This window comes from Nothobranchius furzeri, chromosome 18 (assembly GCF_043380555.1).
Source record: "Nothobranchius furzeri strain GRZ-AD chromosome 18, NfurGRZ-RIMD1, whole genome shotgun sequence".
In the NCBI taxonomy this organism is placed as follows: domain Eukaryota; kingdom Metazoa; phylum Chordata; class Actinopteri; order Cyprinodontiformes; family Nothobranchiidae; genus Nothobranchius; species Nothobranchius furzeri.
Window position 1 is genome coordinate 24239732 of NC_091758.1, and position 18272 is coordinate 24258003.

The following is an 18272-nucleotide window of genomic DNA, read 5'->3' on the forward strand; positions in this document are numbered from 1 at the left end:
GCAAGAGATACAAGAAGATTCCTGTTTTTATAGAACAGAATAAAAATAACATAATCCAACAGACGATTTCTTTAGGAGATGTGCCACTGCAGACATCAGAATACCATCTGCATGAAAAAAAATCTGTGGAAGACGTGTCATTAAAGCTTAGTTTTCCACCACAAACATAGATGCGAGTAAAAACTGGTGTTTTTGTAAGTTATTCTTTGGAGCCCTTGGACATAGCTCTAAATCTTTGTTCTTGAAAGTCAATAATTCACAAACGCAAGTCTGGTTCTGCTTCCAGCAGCCCACCTGAATGGTGGAAGATGTTAAATCTGGCTTGTAGAGCTCATTGAGGGGGGATCTTAGCTAACATTGCTGTAAGTGTGCCCCTCTGATGTTTGATGACTGCCTACATTCATGGCTCAGGACACATTCGTTGCAACAGAAATAATAAAAGAAGCGGCTGTGAGGTTGTTTTCTTGGTGTTTGTGTCTCTCTGCTCCGTTTGAACCCAGACGGTGGTCGCAGTGCAATTCAAAGCTGACTCTTATCAATGGCCCTCTGGCTCTTTGTGAAGCAGCAACAGGTGACATTTCAGGCTGAAAATCAATTCTGACTTTGAACAACCCCCCCACTCACCATCTCTCTGCAGGAGCCGTCAGCAGGAGAGGGCGGTTGAGGACAGACGAAGCTCCAGTGACATAACAATGCAGAAGTGCAACACCTGCAGCAACTCAAGGTCGGTATTTAATTATGTCGTACCTGATTACATTTGTAGTGAATAACAAATGAGTAGATCTATTTCTGTTTCCAGGAGGAAATGGAGGACCCTCTGAGAGACTGCAGCCCCCTGATCAGTGCAGCCTCCTGTGGGAAGCTTCGTCTGGTCCGCCTGCTGGTGGATGGTGGAGCTCAGGTGAACGGGAGTAACTCCAGAGGAGCTCTTCTGGCTGCCTGCGAGGCCCTGAGGGGTGAGGCTGCTGGGTCTGAGCCTCTCAAACTTCTTAGGTACCTGCTTCAGAACAAGGTCTGTCTGCAGCATGAAGGAGATTCAAGATTTGGACTTGCCTTTTTTTTAAACAAGATGCTTCGTCTAAATCAGGCAGACCCTAATGCACGAGCTGCTCTGATGCACGCCTGCACGGAGCGAGCAGGAGTTCATGTGGCACAGAGCCTCCTGGCTGCAGGAGCAGATCCCTGCATGGAGGACGTCTCTGGAGCTTCAGCTTTGGTCTACGCCATCAACGCTCAGCACCAGCCCACAGTGCAGGTGAGTGAAAGCCTCATCCAGGAAAGCTAAGAGTTTGGAGTATTTATCAAAGGTCACCTCAGGTGCTGATGGATGCCTGCCAAGCCAGGGGTTGGGATACCATCGTCATCACCATGGAGATGGGTACAAATGGACATCCAGTGATCAGGCGTTACCTAGAGGTCTCCCCTTCTCCAGATTCCTTTGCAATGTCCTACATGTCCCCGTCAGACATTGTCTTGAAGACGGGCTCACCAAACTCATCAGAGGAAGAAAACATCTTCAGCTTTAGAGGAACCAGTGAGTCTGACAGGTCTAGGAGCCAGATCAACCAGATTTATGGCACACCATAGGACCTGAATTGGTCTTTGTGTCATTTTGTCCTTTATATCCATCTCCTTCACTTCCTGCAGGCAGACACGGAAGTGGCAACAGCAGCAGACGTTCCTCCTGTGAGCTGACTTCATCCAGTCCAAGAGAATCTCTGAACGCTAGACCTAGGATTTTATCTGAACCTTGGCTAGCCATCCAAAACCTGGCTTCCCTGAACAGCGCATACGAGGAAAGAGTGAGGGGCAGGAGCCAGAGAGGAGGGAGATGGCCGGGAATTGATGATGGAAGGAGGAAGTGTGTCATGGAGGAAAGAGGACAGCTGCAGCGAGCTTTGGTCTCTGGGAGATTCTCTTTCAGTCCTCTCACTAAGACATCATGGTGTCCAACACCAGGACCTGATGAGAAGCTCCCATCCTGGTCCTCCTCTTCCTCACAGCCCCGCAGGAACACCCTCCCTACCCTGACGGTGGTCCCCCCCTCTTCTTCACCTCCCTCCTTTAATGAATCAGTCAATCAGAATCTCACCTGCAGGTGTCAGACCACGCTTCATCTTCCAAACGTAGAACCCACCTGCATCACTCCCACCTCTCTCCTCCTCTGCCTCCTCCTTGGTTGCTCCTCCTACCTGCTGTTACAGCGAGAAGGGCAGGAAGTCCATGTGTCGTCACTCAGCACAGCTCGAACGTCTTAGAGGAGCACATTTAGACCTCTGAGGCCCAAGAGCTGCAGTTTGGTTCCTCAGCCTGTTTCTGGATGAACATCTGTTTTTCCTCGGTCATGCTTTCCTTCTTCATATTCAAATTTGTGTCAAATGAATTCAGTCAAGCAGGAATCAGCATAAATTAAATAAATTCTCTTCACCATAGTTTAATTTTAGGTGCTTTGAAGTAATAATGAAAAATAATTGAGACAGTTTGTAAATTTGGTGTTTTTCTCAAATTTCAATTAAAAAAATACAACAAAAAACTGTTATTTAATTCCCACCAAGATAATTTATTTTCATGTATGGGATGCAAAATTGGTCATGTCTTTATCCATATTAGGTTAATAATAGCAATAATAATAAAAAGGTGGCGCCATGTTTAGACATTTCACATTTTTCACGTTATCTTCCATCCACACTCCACTGAGGAATAATTTAAGAAATAGTAAAAAATTAAATTAAATAAAAACAACTATGAAAAAAACGACACACGAAAAAGGTTAAAGGTGAAATTAAAAGTTGAAAAAGCTAAAAACAAAAAATAAATCCCCTTTCAAACAATTTGAATAATTTTGGGGTAATTTGTTATGTTATTGTAGATATTAATATTAATAATAATGTGACTTTATGGTTTCAGAGCACTCTTCAGAGGCTGGACTGTGCTTAAAAGGTCAACCAGAACATCAACATGAGATGAAACCTTAATAATAATGTCTAAAACAGCTCGTATCATGGCAAAAGGAGTGAAGTCATTTTATTTGTTTTTAATATGTATCTACAACAAGGGGGACACAGGCAAAAAACGACTGACAAGTTGATGAAAATTAAAACAAAATAAAATACATTAATTACCAATGCAGATTTCCCACCTTTTCCCCGATAAGCAACTTTTTTTTGTCCAAAGCAACTTTACAATATAAAGAAACGTACGAAGGAACCTTTTATTTTACTACACAAGACATTTAGGATCTGAAACTACCCTAACATGATAAAAAGCAACTTCCCAGGGACAGACTGCCTCAAATCCAATACTGCTTTGTCATCAACGGGAAAACTGAGGACTGAACAGAAAAATCTTTGCTCTCCATCTCCTCTAAAGTCCTCTCTGTACCCCCCCCAACCCCGTTTAATGTTACAGTATTATACATCAGCACGATAGAGATACAGAAATGATCAACATGGTGACGGCGTTACTTACAGGACAGAAAGAGAAAAGTTGGACTGCATTTTATACAAGATTTCAAATAACACAGGAAATGCATGTTCCTGAACTCTCTCTCTCTCCGTCATCCCAGTAACACGTGTTTTTACTCTCACACACATTCCTCCTGCCTCCTTTAAATAGATTTTAAAAGTCCTTCACAATAAGTTTGTACTCTGGTTCCTGGTTTGAGCCAAACAGAAAACAAACAAACAAAAAAAAAAGCCATTTCTGACAAAAATTGTAAAAATATTTCCACTTTTTTTTAAATTTCATTTCCCACCTCAAACTCATTTCAAGAATAGAGGCATAATCGGGTTGAATGTGAGTTTTTAACAAAACAAAACTCCTGCGAATGATTTCTGCCTTCGTCCTGCTGGACCTGCGCGGCGGCGCAGAGGCCTAACGCCCGCTCGCCCGCCCATCATGAGGTGAAAAAGCATCATAGTCTGTAGCAGCTCCGGTTTCAGCTCCTCATATTAACTCTGAGCAAAAAGACACGTCATATCTCTGAACAAATACACACAAGTCACCTGAATCAGCATGTCACCGATCAGCTGCTAAATTGTGATCTGAAATATCAAAACATGTCAATGATATCAAAATGCATTTTACAGTATTTACAAAACAAAATTAAAAGATGGAGAGCTGTAGTTATAAAAAGAAAGAAATCTCAGAGGGAGGGAGGGGGGTGATGTGGGGATCCTGATGGGAAGGTGAGGAAAAACAGGGAGGAGGAGTCGGGAACGCCACTCGTTCCAGTCAAGAGCAAATCCTTTTTCCTGCTTCCTAACCCTGAAAACTCATCAGCAGAAATCCTTTTCATGTGTAAGTAAACAACATGTGTGTGTGTGTGTGTGTGGGGAGGTTAAACATGTTCACACAGCTGCTACTAGTCCAGCTGCTTTCATTAAAATCATCATTAAAAAAAATCAAAAGTCCATAAATAAATAGAGCGGTGCATTTCACTGCAGAGAGCCGGTTCTGCTTCCTAATCAGTACCATGGAGGACACACTCCTACCAGCAGGGGGCAGTGTGCTAACACAAAGCCTTTACATCACACAGCAAATGAGTTCTGACTGAGAATAATGTGCCTGTAGAAACGAAACAAAGCAAATCAGAACCTAGTCTTAACATGATCATAGCAATAGCGTTAATAATAATAATACAATAATAAAAACAACAATAATATAATACATACACAGACAAAAATGAAATAAACATGTTGGACGATAATCACAACACCTGTGTTACAAATGTGCACGCATGTAGAACAGTGTGGGGGGGCGACGGGGTCGTTTCATCTACATTTGTTCGGAAAGCAGCGACGAAAAGATGATCTCAGAGAGTTTGGGTTGATAAGTTTCCACTGAGTCCGTGAGGAAGGGCTGCGTCTCCCTCTGCTCGTCCTCCATCCCTCGTTCATTGTCTGGATCCCGACAGGAAGCCGGGTAGGCTGGAGGCAGAGAGGAGGCTCTTCCTGTTGCTCTGTGACTGCTTCCTGTTCACACCCACAGCCATCTTGCACGAAGCGGGAGGCCCCGACTTAATTAGAGTCCCAGCATGCTCTAGGGCCGTCCCGGAGGGCTGCGGGGTCGTAGAGGAGAAAGGGTGGCGGGGTTGGGTGGAAGAGGGTGGGTCCCATCAGGAGTTTGTGTGTGGTGTGTGTGTGTGTGTGTGTGTGGTTACGGGGGCGGTCCGATCCAAGGTGGGATAAGGATGGAATTGAAGAAGTAAATCAACAAAATTTAAAAAATAAAAATCAGGCGGAGGGTCACAAAAATTAAGGGAGGGGAGAGTAAAAAAAAAGGGGGGGAAATAAAATCACACACTCATCGTCATGTTGGGTGAATACTGAAAAGAGAAAGAGGGGAGGGGGGGAGGGGGGGGCAGAGATGAGTGGATATGTCACTGACAACATTTAAACACAAGATGGCGCTCAAACCCAGGTCCACAACAGAGCTGCAGAGAGCACAGGCTCAGGCAACCAGTGTCTGTCAAACTTTCATGAAAGTCTGATGGAAACGTAGATCTGGAGTCACGGAGCATACCAGAGGTCAAGCTGCTCCAACATCCTGATTGGTTGAATCCAGTAAAGTGAGGGCAGCTTGTGACCTCCTGGCTCTCCAGGACCTGGGTCAAAGTCCATCACAGATTTACACAGATTCCACCGGTTCGACACCAGTCTTTTATTGTGTTTTTAATCTGAAATCCACAGATACGACAACGCTCATAAGGCTTTTTGATTCCATCAGCTGTGATCACAGAATGAGTTTCTAAGTGATTAGTTAGAGCGGCTACAATGCAAGCAGAACATCTTCACTGTGGTTTTAGTTCTCTGATTTTAGAAGAAACCTTTCGTGGGCAACAAAAATCCTCACTTTATTTAGTTTCACAGCGCTGTCCCAGACTAAAAAACCTCAACAGGGTAAAGGGATGCAAATCTGGGTGGAATTATAAACTTGTCTCATCTAATTCACACTCATCTGCAGATGATTCGGGTTTAGAGAGCCAATACCAAGTCCAGGTCCTTGTACAGATGTATTTCAAAGAGCAATAATTAACAGATTTTTTTTAATGACCTGAAAAACTTGACTAAGTCAGATTTTCTACATGAACCATCTGTCACTGCTAATGTGAATTGGCACTTAGGACACTGGAGAGAATGGTGGATTTTCTATTGCTCTTTGGTAATGGTGCGTTTATTTGGTAGTTTGACTGGTCGACTACAGATTAACTCGATCATATTGAAATACGGACCAATTCCGGTCACTCAGCCAATATTCATCATGCTGAGTTTAATACGAAATCACCACAGCTAAGGGCTAATTTATGCTAGCAAAAACAGATCCTCAGAACATTTCTACTTTCAGAATTAAAACGTTCAAATTTAGCTATAATTCTATGCGATGAACCAGAATAGGTGAAAACTGGTATCAGAAGGTCATAGCTGTACAAATGCCAGAAACTGGTATCGATCCTCCAAACCAGAATCGGTGCGAGTGATAAAAACTGTAATTAAATATTTCCCCGATTGAACTGAAGATGCTTCTTAGTTCGTGTTCTCTTCTCACCACTCAGATACACCAATCTGCAACAAATCCTTTATCATTCTATTTGTTTTAGGACTGAGTTTTGTTTTTCCATTTATTTATATATTATTGGTAAACTAGCACAACAAAAAATTCTGATTAATGACAAAAGAGACAGAATGCACCTTCTTTTTCAGAATGTTAATTTAACGTTTTAGATGAAAAAGCCCTCCTCTGCTTGCATTCTTCCACTAGTGTATGTCAGGACAGCAAGGAGAACCGTTAAGGGTTGTGAGATGTCGTCAAAACACTCTACTCTACTCACACTTTCACTTTGGAATGGGTTCAAGAAGTTGCCGCCCATTTCGCCTTCGTCCCGCGGCGTCCCAGGGGGATTGTTCATGCCTCCCATGTTGTTAGGAGAGCTCTGGTGGGAGAAACAAACTGACGGATGACCCTTTATCCACGTCACACTTAGGGAAGAGGATCTAAATAATACTTTTAACCAGAGAGAAGAATGGATGTTTGTAGAAACCTAAATGTTGACTCACCTTTGGCAACCCATCCATGTCCCCGGAGCCTGAGGAGGAAAACGTTTAAGTTACATCTAATCCAAAGTCGCCACAGCTGAGTGATCTACTGTGTTTAAACTCGCCTAGTGATCCGTTCATGTGGTGCGGTTCCATGGCTCCCATAGCCCCCATAGGTCCGTCGGGCCCTGGTCCCATAGGGAACTGGAGACAGGATGTGGGACAGGCTTTAGGGACTCAGAGGTATAATCATTATACTTTCAGTCCTCGCAGTCAATGCTATGAAAAAGTATTTGCCTTGATTTTTTTTGTTGTCACACTTATAAAACTTTAAAGCCTGTTGGATAATAAATCGTTTGTGCAGCCATTTTATAAATAATTTAACATGAGGTCAATCTGGGGGAAAAAAACAGCTACGAGATGCACATTTTTTCAAAACAGGGAGAGGGCAGTTCTTTCCTGAAATCCAGAAACATCGTCCGCCACACCTTTAAAGATATAACTTCTAGGTCGCTCCTGGTACTGGCTTCCATTATTCCCAAAATGCTGCAGCTCTTTGCCGGACAGTGTCGAATTACAAATGCCGGCAGACTTGGCAACCCAGTGGGCTAAAATATGATTGGGTCTGCAACCAGGAAGTATGGAGTTGGGACAGATTGTAAACAATGACTTTGTCCCTTTTTGGCCTTTATAAAAGAAGAGAAACTGACAACTCCCCAGTAAGGCAGAGAAGGAAATCTGTTTCATTGTAACCTTCCTTCCAACATGACTGAGATATTAGACTATTTTGTGATCATTTCCCTGGATAATTTTTACTTATTGCACCTTTAAACATGTTTATTAAAACATGAAAACTCACGTTGGGTCTGTTGCCTCCCGGTCCAATGGGATTCATCATGGTGTAAATGTTTTCACTGGAGTTAGTTGAATCTAAAGAAAATGCAAGAAAATCAGCAACAAGAAACTGGATAAGTGATGTTTTATTTATAAACATGATGACAGATGGGACACTAAAGGGACACATTCAAGTTTGTTTAGTGGGGGATAAAACATATAAACGGAGACAAGAGTTAGTGCTGGGGACATAGTAAAGTGACGCACCACCTGGGCTGGGCATGATGGGGGTTCCAGGTGGGCCTCCTCCACCAGGGGGACCCTGGGAAACAATCAGAGGACGGATTTAAATAGCCAATTTAGCTCATCTTGTAGAGCAAAATTATCCCATAAACCTGAACTCACCACATAGTTTCCTGGAGATGAGGAGGAGTAGGCTATCTGCAGGAGGAGGAAGGAGCAAACAGGGTCACGCCATGCAGTGATGACATGATCTAAAGCCTCATAAACTCATAAACACATTCATCATGTGTTCGTAAAAAGCTTTGTGACTCACAGAGTTAGCGTTAGGTCCTGGCCAAGGCCCCCTTCCTCCGGGACCCCTGAGAAAAAAAAAGACAGTGACAGAGAAGGACGTAAAAATTAAGAGGAAAGAGAATGAAAAGTATGATGATGAGAATGATTAACGGCAACACAGGTGAGACGTTAAATGTAACAGCACTTTACTGCACTTACATGTTCATTCCTGGCATGGGACCACCCATGGAGTTTGGAGGAGGCCTCATGCCGCCATAATTCTGAAAGTAAAGAGACACAAAACACGTGGCTGGCAGCACGCAATCTCAGGAGAGTCAGATTTAACTTACTTAGCTCTGCACACAAATGTTTTGTGTGCAGAGCTAAGCTTTAAGCATAGGTTCTACCTGTGGGCCCATGGCCATTCCTCTGGGAGGATTCATTCTCATTGGTCCGCCCATATTAGGATGTCCTGCAAGAACAGAGGGCTCGTTTACATCCACCTATGTCAGGAATTAAAGACGTGCCATAGACAACTCTTCATCCTAATCTCATTAGCTGTAACCTTTAAGACTCCTGTAGCTGTAATCTCAGGATGAAATCACCACAGACCCATTTTCTTGAACCAGATACCAAATATTTAGTCCACATATCGGTGGAAGGCTGGTCATTCTTACGAGCACTACCTTGTGGTCTTGTTGGGTCCAAACTGTTTGGCAGGAGAGGCTGAGATCCTGGAATTCCGCCAGGAGGCTGGGAAGAGACAAAAACATGGAAACTCAAACAAAAGAAGGACTCGTGACTGGCAGCACGTGGTCTCAGGAGTGTCGGATTTAACTTACTGTCAACAACAACAACAACAAAACGATTACCTGATTTGGCATTCGGAGTGCGGGGCGGGGTCCACCTGGATACCGCGGTGACATGAAAGGCTGCAGAGGAAACAAATGAAGGAAAGAGAGAGAAAACGGGTGGGGGACAGAGACAAGTCTATTATCGATCAAACCAGAAGCTGAAAGACAGAGAGGACACGTGGATGGACACAGTGTGGTTGGAGGATGGACGATGGTGCTAAACATCAGCCAGAAAGAAAAGGACAAACATAAGCAACCCTTTTAGTCTGAAAAGATGTCCTCAAAGCATGTATTCATCTGAGCGTGTGTGTGTGTGTGTGTGTGTGTGTCCAGGCGGCGCTCACACAGCCGGCCTGCTCTCGCTGTGGTGTAAGCTGATTCGGCCTGTGGTCTGCCTGGCTTAGTCTGAGACACCTCAGGCCAACAACACGGTTCAAAGCCTTAGCGGAAGCATGTCCACACTCTCGCACACAAGAAAGAAACTCGAAACCACAAGAATGAAGAGCTGAGCTGCCGCAGTTAATGGGCGAAGCCTCGCTTTACCTCCATGGTGGCATCTGTAGCTACTGCTCTGGAAACACCAGGACTGAGGACTAAACTTTTTGGACATTTGAAACTTTTGTCATTTATCTTTAAAATAAAAAGAAACGGATGTTGTTTATTTAGCTTGATCCCTCTTTTATTTATGAGATGCAAGAACAAGTAAGCAAGGGGGAGGAGTGAGGTGTGTGTGTGTGTGTGTGTTAGGACTGGAGGAGAAGTGTGCAACCCCCCACGAGCTGCTCTGGGGGAGGGGCAGGGAGTGAATTATTCATCCAGCACGGGGGACAGCCGGTTTGGGGCTCGGAGAGGAGCGGGCGCCGATGCCTCTGGATCTTCTGCTCTCGTAAAAGGAGTTCCCAAAGCCTCATGGGTAAGGAGGACAGTGGGTGAGGGCGTGAATGTGGGTGAGGGAAGAAAAAGAGGTAGTGTTTGAGAGAAACATCTTACCTGGCCGTGGGGTCCCATCATGGGGTTGCTGGGGTTGTGTGGGGGGGGTTGTGCATGTGGGGACTGCTGAGAGCCGGGTGGTCCCTTTAAGAAAGAAGAGTGACATCAGAGAGGGGAGGGGAGGGGGGGGGGGGGGGCAAAAATGTGGGTTCACACCTGGAGGAATAACCCAATCAGTCAGAAGGGATAGGAAGACGATGCTGGGGGGAGTCTGAAGGGTGGGGGTAGTCTGAGGAGGAACATGTGACATAGGAAAGTGGAAGAAGCAGCACATCTGGGGCAAATTCGTTCCTAAAATACAATAACTGACCCTATAGGAGGAGTTTACGACCCCCTGGAGCCCGACTCTAACAACACGGCTGCACCATGAGAGGTGATCAGCTCTGAGTGGGAACCACACGAGGGCAGTGTTATCAAACAGGACAGGAACTGGTGACAACTTCACACCAGAACAAAAACAAGTCAAAGTTAGACGCTTTCCTGCTGATTGGAAACTTTCTTCATAACAAACTCAGGTTCCTGTGGCCAAATTCTCCAAAAACAACGCTGACTTTTCACCCAAAGAGCAGGAATTAAAAGTCATTACACAACACCTCCAGCGTTTTACTTTCATCTCCCCTTCCCAGTTCCCCAGCGGAAACAAAGAGAGGCTGACTTACAAACAGCAGATGGAATTTTCCACCTATACCTCCTAGGCGTCGGAACACACTCAGACACAAACGCCCGCTTTAGCTTGTGAAGACACAAGGCTGTCTCCGACTAACGTGTCTGTTAGAGAGGAGATCCATAGTTCCCAAAGATCCGCATCTTCAAACTGCACCCAGTACTGCTCGTTCTGTGAGCGGACGCATCGGATCCCGGGCCTTGTTAGGTAATGTGGCAATGTGTGAGGGGTGTTAGTCAATTAACTGACAGAAAATAAAGCTATTACTTCAGATAACTGATTAATCATTAAAATCACTTCTTCAGAGGAAAAGCCAATTTCAATTACAGCCTTGGATTCAGACTAGTGATACAGCGATGATCAGCTGTAAAATGACCGGGTTTGGATGGTCTAACACCATCCAGGTTCATGCCAGAACCCTGCGGTTCCAGCAGGACATCATATTAGAGCAAAACGATCACATTTAGTCCCCTCAAATGTAATTCTTCATACCTATCAGCGTCAGTCTCTTGAAATTTATATGGAAAACATAATTGTAATGAATAAGTTTGCACCTTTTTCCCTCACCTTTAGGGTATTTGAATTCAAGCTATTCTGCTTCTTGTATTTGTTTTTTAATTTTCTGTTATTTGCATTATTAGGATAATTTGTTGTTTACAATACTAAGAAATAAATGTGCATTTTCAGAATACTAACACAAATAAATGTATTCCCACTAATTATTGAGCTTCGTTGATGTGATAACTTGTTATATTTAAACACATTTGGTTCATTTAGTATAACATATTAAAATATGCAACAACAGTATTATTCAAATTGCTTCGTTGATGATACGTTTCCCTTAAAAGCAGCTTCAGCGAACTTCCAGAACAAGCTAGATTTTGAACGCAAACACGGTCACAAAACACTCACCACTCCCCTCGCGTATTTTCCCTGAGATGCCGGAACCAGACACCCACATTTGAAGAGGAAACAAGATAGCGCTAAACACCAGTCGCTGTTTTCTAGGTCCAAACATCTTTTCTTGTCCTTGACTTCAAATGGCGCTATTGGGACTCTGTTAGTTTGTCCTAGAGTTGAAGAGGGAGCAGCCGGCTGTTTCCCCTTCTCTGGTGTTATTGAGCGGACAACCTCTCTGTTGCTAAATACCGACTTGACCTGAATGTTGGACGACCCCGAGACTAATCTTCAGGAAAAGACAAAAAAAATCACTTTTTAAATAAACTGTTTGTAACGTACCAAAGGACAAATTTCCATCAACATGACTGGAAAAGTAACCTTTAACTTGCAGACACAAAAACCCAACTGTCTGGCCTCCAAAACAGTGCTCTGAGCTTGAAAATTTGAGAAACAAATACTGAGCAAAAATACTGTTTTAATGCAGACTATCAGTACTTTGCTGACACGTGAAATCAAAAATCAAATCAGGCTTTTATTCAGACGCCCTCTGCCTCGCTGTACTCACTCAGTCATGCTGCTGCGGTCCCGGTGTACCATCAGACCACTACACCTGCTGACTCCTCCCAGAACGTCATCCTCACTGCCATCCAACATATCCATGCATGCAATGTTTGACGCCTCTGCTGAATTTAACCACCGTCATCTCAACATTTGCACCACTCTGCCTTAGTATGTTAACTTGCCCCACTTTCAGTCCACTCTGCTTCAGACCACTCATCTCCATTTTTTTCTCCATCTGAGAACACAGAGCCTGGCGCCCTCTGCTGTTACGGGAGTGTAATGGTTAGACCCCGATTATAAGACGACCCCACATTTAAAAATTATTTTCAATGAAAAAAACGTCATCTTATATTCGGGTCAGTACGGTACGTCAGTGTAATGAATGGAGCACCCAGGGAAGTGTGGACGTGCCACGGTTTGGCGAGACCAACAATTGGATGGTCCAATGGATGGTCCAATGGTTGCTTTTAGTCTAAAAAGTGTAATTAGCAGACATTTTTAGACAAATGCATAAGAAGTACTTTATTAATTTTTTATTTTATTTTAATCTCCTATATATATATATATATATATATATACACACACACACACACACACACACACATACATATACATACATGTAGCTATACTATGTTAGAATGTTAAGAGGAAGGATAAAACGTTTTAACCTAATTTGTTTTCCAAATTTCCCATTGTAGCATTAAAGTGATGATGTGTAGTTTTTATCATTAATCTCTGGAAATATCCATAGAAGTGTTGTTGTAAAAGAACAAAAAGATGCCCAGTTGACAAAAAATATTGGCGGGTTTATAACATATAACCATAAAAATCTGTTCTAAAATACATGGGAGTGGGTCTAAGTCTCTGGGCGACGCCACTTTAGATGCCATGTTTCCTTCTACGGAAGCCTGTGAGGACAAAACGCATTTACTGATTTGTAACAAATGGTTACAAAACTCACCATTAATAAATGTTGTTGTTTTACACATTTACCTCTTCACTTGTTGCCAGTGATGAAAGAGAATCTGATGTTCTTGTTATTTTGCTGGAGGTCGTGCTCTCGGGGCTTTTTGACCCTAATGGCCATCCGTTGGTAAGGTCTTACTTGAACACAAAAGTAATGGTTGCTTGCAATGATTTAGGTAAGTACTGCCCTCTATCACCAGAGAAACTACACACTGTCACTTTAAGGTTGGGAATATATTTGCTTTTAACCTCACAGTGATCCCTCTAGGGGGTGCAGTACAGAACTCAGACCCATTAAAATGCCGGGGTTGCAGGGTACAAACAAAACAAATAGGGCGACAATAGAAGAGATCAGCAGCTGATACATTTTGAAAAAGAAAGAAACGACAGCATAGGTATCGTAGATAATATGTAAGACCTCTAAAGCAAAGATGGTTTGACAATGAAGTATGTCTCGCTTGTTTTCACAACTCCCCCTATTAGTTACGTTGGAGGACGGGCACAAATAACACTTCAAACAAACGCAAGTCACGCTAGGCAGCCATGAAAGACATGCAAGTATACCAGCCTGAAGTCGTTCTCATCCTTTCTGTATTTAGGGCCAAAAGCAGCGCCCCTTTATTCATGAACGCACACCTCTAGGCGGCCAACAGAGTGAAAACACATCATTTTACCATTTTAATTGTCATCGTATGTTGTTCGTTCATATATAAATACCATAAGGAATGTCTCCAACTGTTTCTGTTTAAGTACTTCCACAAACGCTCACGCACGCTTTGTGATCGACAGCTGTGCATAAGCAGATGTGTTGCGCTACTGGTTAATGCTGAGCGGCGGTCAATTTAAATTGCATGGGGCTCTAAAAAAGACATGTGGCCTACAATATATCACTTTTACACATTTCTAGAACATCATTCATAAATATACAACTAAAAAAATGTGAAACTTTTGCAACAAGAACACAGATCATAATATACAGTCTTGTGCACCCAGCAGAGTGATGCTCTGTGCGTGTCTGGGGTATCAGTAAGTGCTTTTATTTTGACAAGTCACATTCAGTCATTTACTTTGTGTTTTTAGCTGAAGAGAAGAAATCAATGGTTTCAATGGGGTTCAATACCTTAACTAAAACAATATTTGATTAAACATGTCTTATTAGTCTGTACTGCTATTTAGATCAGTAATAATCACATAAACGGACAGTTTGCACTAAAACGAATAAAATCAGTCGATGATGATGACGACAAGAAAGACAGATAGTATCCCTCATAATAAAACTATCTTATTGGATGATCTGAGGTTTAGTCTTGGCTTTAAGTTTGTTTATCGTTTTTTTTTTTTCTCTTTCCAGCAGGGTTATGTCCATGCATTAACAAATATGGCCACCATATATCTGAACAATGAGCATGACTTCATGTCTGCGGAGAACAACCAAATCTTTCTGTTCCGAGGTTCCTTAAACACAACAACCACACACACCCTCGCCCAGTCTCACCCCCCCAACAATGTTAAAAATAGCACTTCCATGCATCTCTCGTCACCCCCCACCCTTTCCTTTGCTTACTCACCGTCATGCTTTCACTACCCCCCCCCCCCAGCAAACAATGTGTTGGTATGTAGCCACAGAAACACACGCTAGGCAACAATCTTTCACATTTACCCCTCTTCTTCTCTATCCTCCCTTCTCTCTTGTTGTGTCACTCGCTTTCTAGCTCCCACTCCTCGCCGCCACCTTATCACGCCTCCTGCCAAATGCCACAGCTGTCCATCAACGCCACCACCTCACACAGGAGGATGTGGATGTACGAGGTTGAAGTTTGTGCTTGGATGCATGTGTGTTTGTGAGCCTTTACTCCTCACACAACCATCTCCAACACTTACAACACCTCCCTTCGCAAAGCTGGGACGGGTCGGAAATGAACAAAAATGGAGACGGAGGAGTGGAAGAAGGGATGAAGATGGGATGGGTGAATCACAAATGAACTGAGCAGCAGCGCAGAAGAGGCTGAGCCACAGATGAACAGAGCCACTCGGGTGGAAGAGATAACTAGTTTGATAAACGTAGTTTAAAAAAAATGGCCCCTGCAGCTTCACCTGATCAAACTATAGTAGGGATGTTTTTTTGTCAGCTTCAGCTTCTAGAGCTGACTTTTGAGGTGTGTTCTTCTAAGATTTCCTTTTTTTGATGCCTGCATCCCAAAACAAGTGAAAAAAATCAGTAAATAAATCAACAAAATGGTTCAAATTAGGATTTCCTGCTAAAACGAGAAAGCCTTTTCTGTAAATATGTTCTTATAACAAACTAAATAAAGTATTTGTACATAAACAATCAGGATTAAAGTAATGACAAACTGGCTAAGAACAAAAACAGAAAAACCTAGAATTGCAGGTGAGAAAACTTAACGTTTAATTTAAATACGTCTTGTTTAAGTAGCACCACTTCTCTCACTGAAACAAATATAATTATGTATAGTGTTGCAAACAGGAAAAAAGTGTTAAAAAAACAACATCATAAATATTTGTTAAAAAAAGAAACAGCAGAAATCAGACAGATTCAAATCCAAACCTGAGCTCTCGTAGATGCTGAAATTCTTTGAATGAATTTAATGCAATAAATACAAATACGTTCCAATATCTGACTGTAAAAATGATTTTTATTTATTATGAAGAAAGGTCGGATGTACGCATTTTTAAAAATAAATAAAAATGTCAGATTTCATCTGTAGAGAGCGACAGAGACGAATGAGTGAAGGAATGAGACGTTGACAAGGTAGGATAAAAAGAGAACGAGTGCTTTTAGAGGTTGTGGGTCGTACCTGGAAGAAGCCCGGGGGCATTGGACCACCTGGCATGGCGTCGTTGGGGGGCATGTTGCCCATTACCGGGCTTGGCGCTGCTGCTGCGCTCTGAAAGCACACAAACACAACAGTTAAACATCACATTTTAATATTCAAGCATCTAACTTTTATTATTTATCAGCATAATAATATACTGGCTAATAAGTTACTACAGGGGGCAGTGTGTCTATCAGCAGACAAACACACACATCCCACTTTTTATGGAGTTTTAAAGCATTTTGTACCAGATGGGTCCTCGTGTTTTACAGTCTAACAACATGTGATCAGCTAGAAATAACAAACCTTAACAGCAAAAATGAGAAAAATAATTAATGTTTAAAATTCACACAGTTTAAAATCAAACTTTTTAAAGAGGCAACTGTTGATGTAAACATACAAGGAGACACCTTCAGTAAACTCAGTTTCTCACTGGGGTCCATCTAGATGCAAAAATCAATGTAATCAATAGTTTTATATGTTGAGGCTGTGAAAACATATTGACACTTGAGCAATTATCGTGTAAATCGTCGTTTGTCATTGTTCTAATTCTTTATTTGCTCGTTGGTCTTTGCGGTCTTCCAAAGGGATTCTCAAAATCCAGAAACTAAACCAAAAACAGTTTACCAACGTGCTATTTGGTGTGAAACTTACTTTTCCCCAAACTTCAAAATTATGAAAAAAAAAAACAGGAACAAAATCCTACAACTCCATCCATCCATCCATTGTCTGAACCCATCTCCAGCACCCCCTCCTGTGTGTCTCTGTGTTGCCACACACACACACCTAAGGACAATTTAGACAGACCAGTCAACCTAACAGTCATGTTTTTGGATTGTGGGAGGAAGCCGGAGTACCCAGAGAGAACCCACGCATGCACAGGGAGAACATGCAAACTCCATGCAGAAAGATCCCAGGCCGGGAAGCGAACCCAGGACCTTCTTGCTGCAGCTCTAACCATAACCACTGCGCCACTACGCAGCCTAATCGTACAACTCATGCAGGGAAACTTGAGAAAGATCCTGCTGTTCACGGTCTTTTGCAGTTCAGTGACACACTGACCTAAAAAAAAGTAAGCATCAAATGATACAAGTCCAAATAAATGATATCATAAAAATCAAATACCATAAAACCTCCTAAAACTCACACTGAAGTGTTTTTGCTTAGCATTAAAAAGCTTATAATAATTCTGCATAAGTAAAGCTTACCGTTAACGCATTAAAATCGGTCTATTTATTTTTAAAATTGGATTATAGAATCATTTCTGCCTCGACATGATGAACACCACCACAGTTTTAGCATTCACAGTAATTTGTTGACAAAAAGCACATATAAACACCAATCCTATGGAACAATTCACGACATTTAAAACTGAAGAGCTAACAGAGGAATTTTTAGCAACACTGGAACCTGATGAAAGCGGCTGCTAATCACATCAACACATGTAACACCAGCAGCTCTTCTGCAAGTCAAACAACGTGGAAAAATTAATAATGATGAAAAAAATCTACAAACTAGAGGAGAAAGAGGGGGAGTGATTTAGCCCACAAGTTAATATGATATAACTGTATCCTTAACAACACACAAGGAAGTAGACACATGTTCAGAGTGCTTACATAAGCAAGGCAGAACAAAACACACACCAGCAGCCAATCACATGAATGCAAAAAAAAAAAAAAAAACAATATATATATATATATATATATATAACACACAGACACACAAAGAGTTGCATCACATGCTCATAAAGTGCAGCCCCTCAGTACAGACAGAAAGGGGAGGACCGCAGGCTACCAGCGAGAGCGGGGGACGTGGGGGTGGGGTTAAGACCCAGGGCAGGGAGTCACTCCAACACACACACACACACACACACACACACACACACACACACACACACACACACACACACACACACACACACACACACACACACACACACACACACACACACACACACACACTCCGATCCACCAGCTCACACACCTAATAAACACACCGCATCCAATCATCCCATTACAGACAAATACTCTGCTCTTTTACATTATCTGAAACACACAACAACTTAAAAAAATCACACACACTCACTGACACACACACACACACCTCCTCCCCTTTATGC

The 18272-nt window shown here is 42.6% G+C and overlaps 2 protein-coding genes across 5 annotated transcripts in view; one reads left to right on the top strand and one right to left on the bottom strand.

Annotated features, from left to right (window-relative positions):
* Positions 1-678: 678 nt before the first annotated feature.
* Positions 679-2472, top strand: LOC129163662 (ankyrin repeat domain-containing protein 34B). Its single transcript, XM_070546847.1, has 4 exons — positions 679-1012; positions 1088-1255; positions 1318-1534; positions 1648-2472. The coding sequence occupies exons 1-4, from the start codon at positions 806-808 to the stop codon at positions 2256-2258; spliced, it is 1203 nt and encodes a 400-aa protein (XP_070402948.1). The 5' UTR covers positions 679-805; the 3' UTR covers positions 2259-2472.
* Positions 2473-4741: 2269 nt separating this feature from the next.
* The window catches only part of zgc:110158 (single-stranded DNA-binding protein 3), a 51843-nt gene continuing 38312 nt past the window's right edge, over positions 4742-18272 (bottom strand). The window contains exons 5-18 of one of the 4 annotated variants that reach the window (XM_054741731.2): positions 16136-16225; positions 10229-10312; positions 9257-9316; positions 9071-9137; positions 8792-8856; positions 8604-8665; positions 8425-8470; positions 8274-8309; positions 8136-8190; positions 7894-7964; positions 7160-7238; positions 7056-7084; positions 6830-6931; positions 4742-5059 (exon numbers count right to left, since the gene is read on the bottom strand). In XM_054741731.2, the coding sequence (XP_054597706.1) occupies positions 4895-5059; positions 6830-6931; positions 7056-7084; positions 7160-7238; positions 7894-7964; positions 8136-8190; positions 8274-8309; positions 8425-8470; positions 8604-8665; positions 8792-8856; positions 9071-9137; positions 9257-9316; positions 10229-10312; positions 16136-16225 (1011 nt within the window). In that variant the 3' untranslated portion in view covers positions 4742-4894. Of the gene's footprint in view, positions 5060-5132; positions 5327-6829; positions 6932-7055; positions 7085-7159; positions 7239-7893; positions 7965-8135; positions 8191-8273; positions 8310-8424; positions 8471-8603; positions 8666-8791; positions 8857-9070; positions 9138-9256; positions 9317-10228; positions 10313-16135; positions 16226-18272 lie in introns of those variants that run through there. The other 3 variants (XM_015969710.3, XM_015969709.3, XM_015969711.3) reach the window with 3 other exon arrangements.

What these genes read in the sequence shown, in the direction of transcription:
- LOC129163662 (XM_070546847.1), top strand. Translation starts at nt 806, where the DNA reads ATGGAGGACCCTCTGAGAGACTGCAGCCCCCTGATCAGTGCAGCCTCC. An exon ending in GGTACCTGCTTCAGAACAAG is followed by an intron (nt 1,013 to 1,087) that starts GTCTGTCTGCAG and finishes CGTCTAAATCAG; the next exon opens with GCAGACCCTAATGCACGAGC. An exon ending in CTTCAGCTTTAGAGGAACCA is followed by an intron (nt 1,535 to 1,647) that starts GTGAGTCTGACA and finishes CACTTCCTGCAG; the next exon opens with GCAGACACGGAAGTGGCAAC.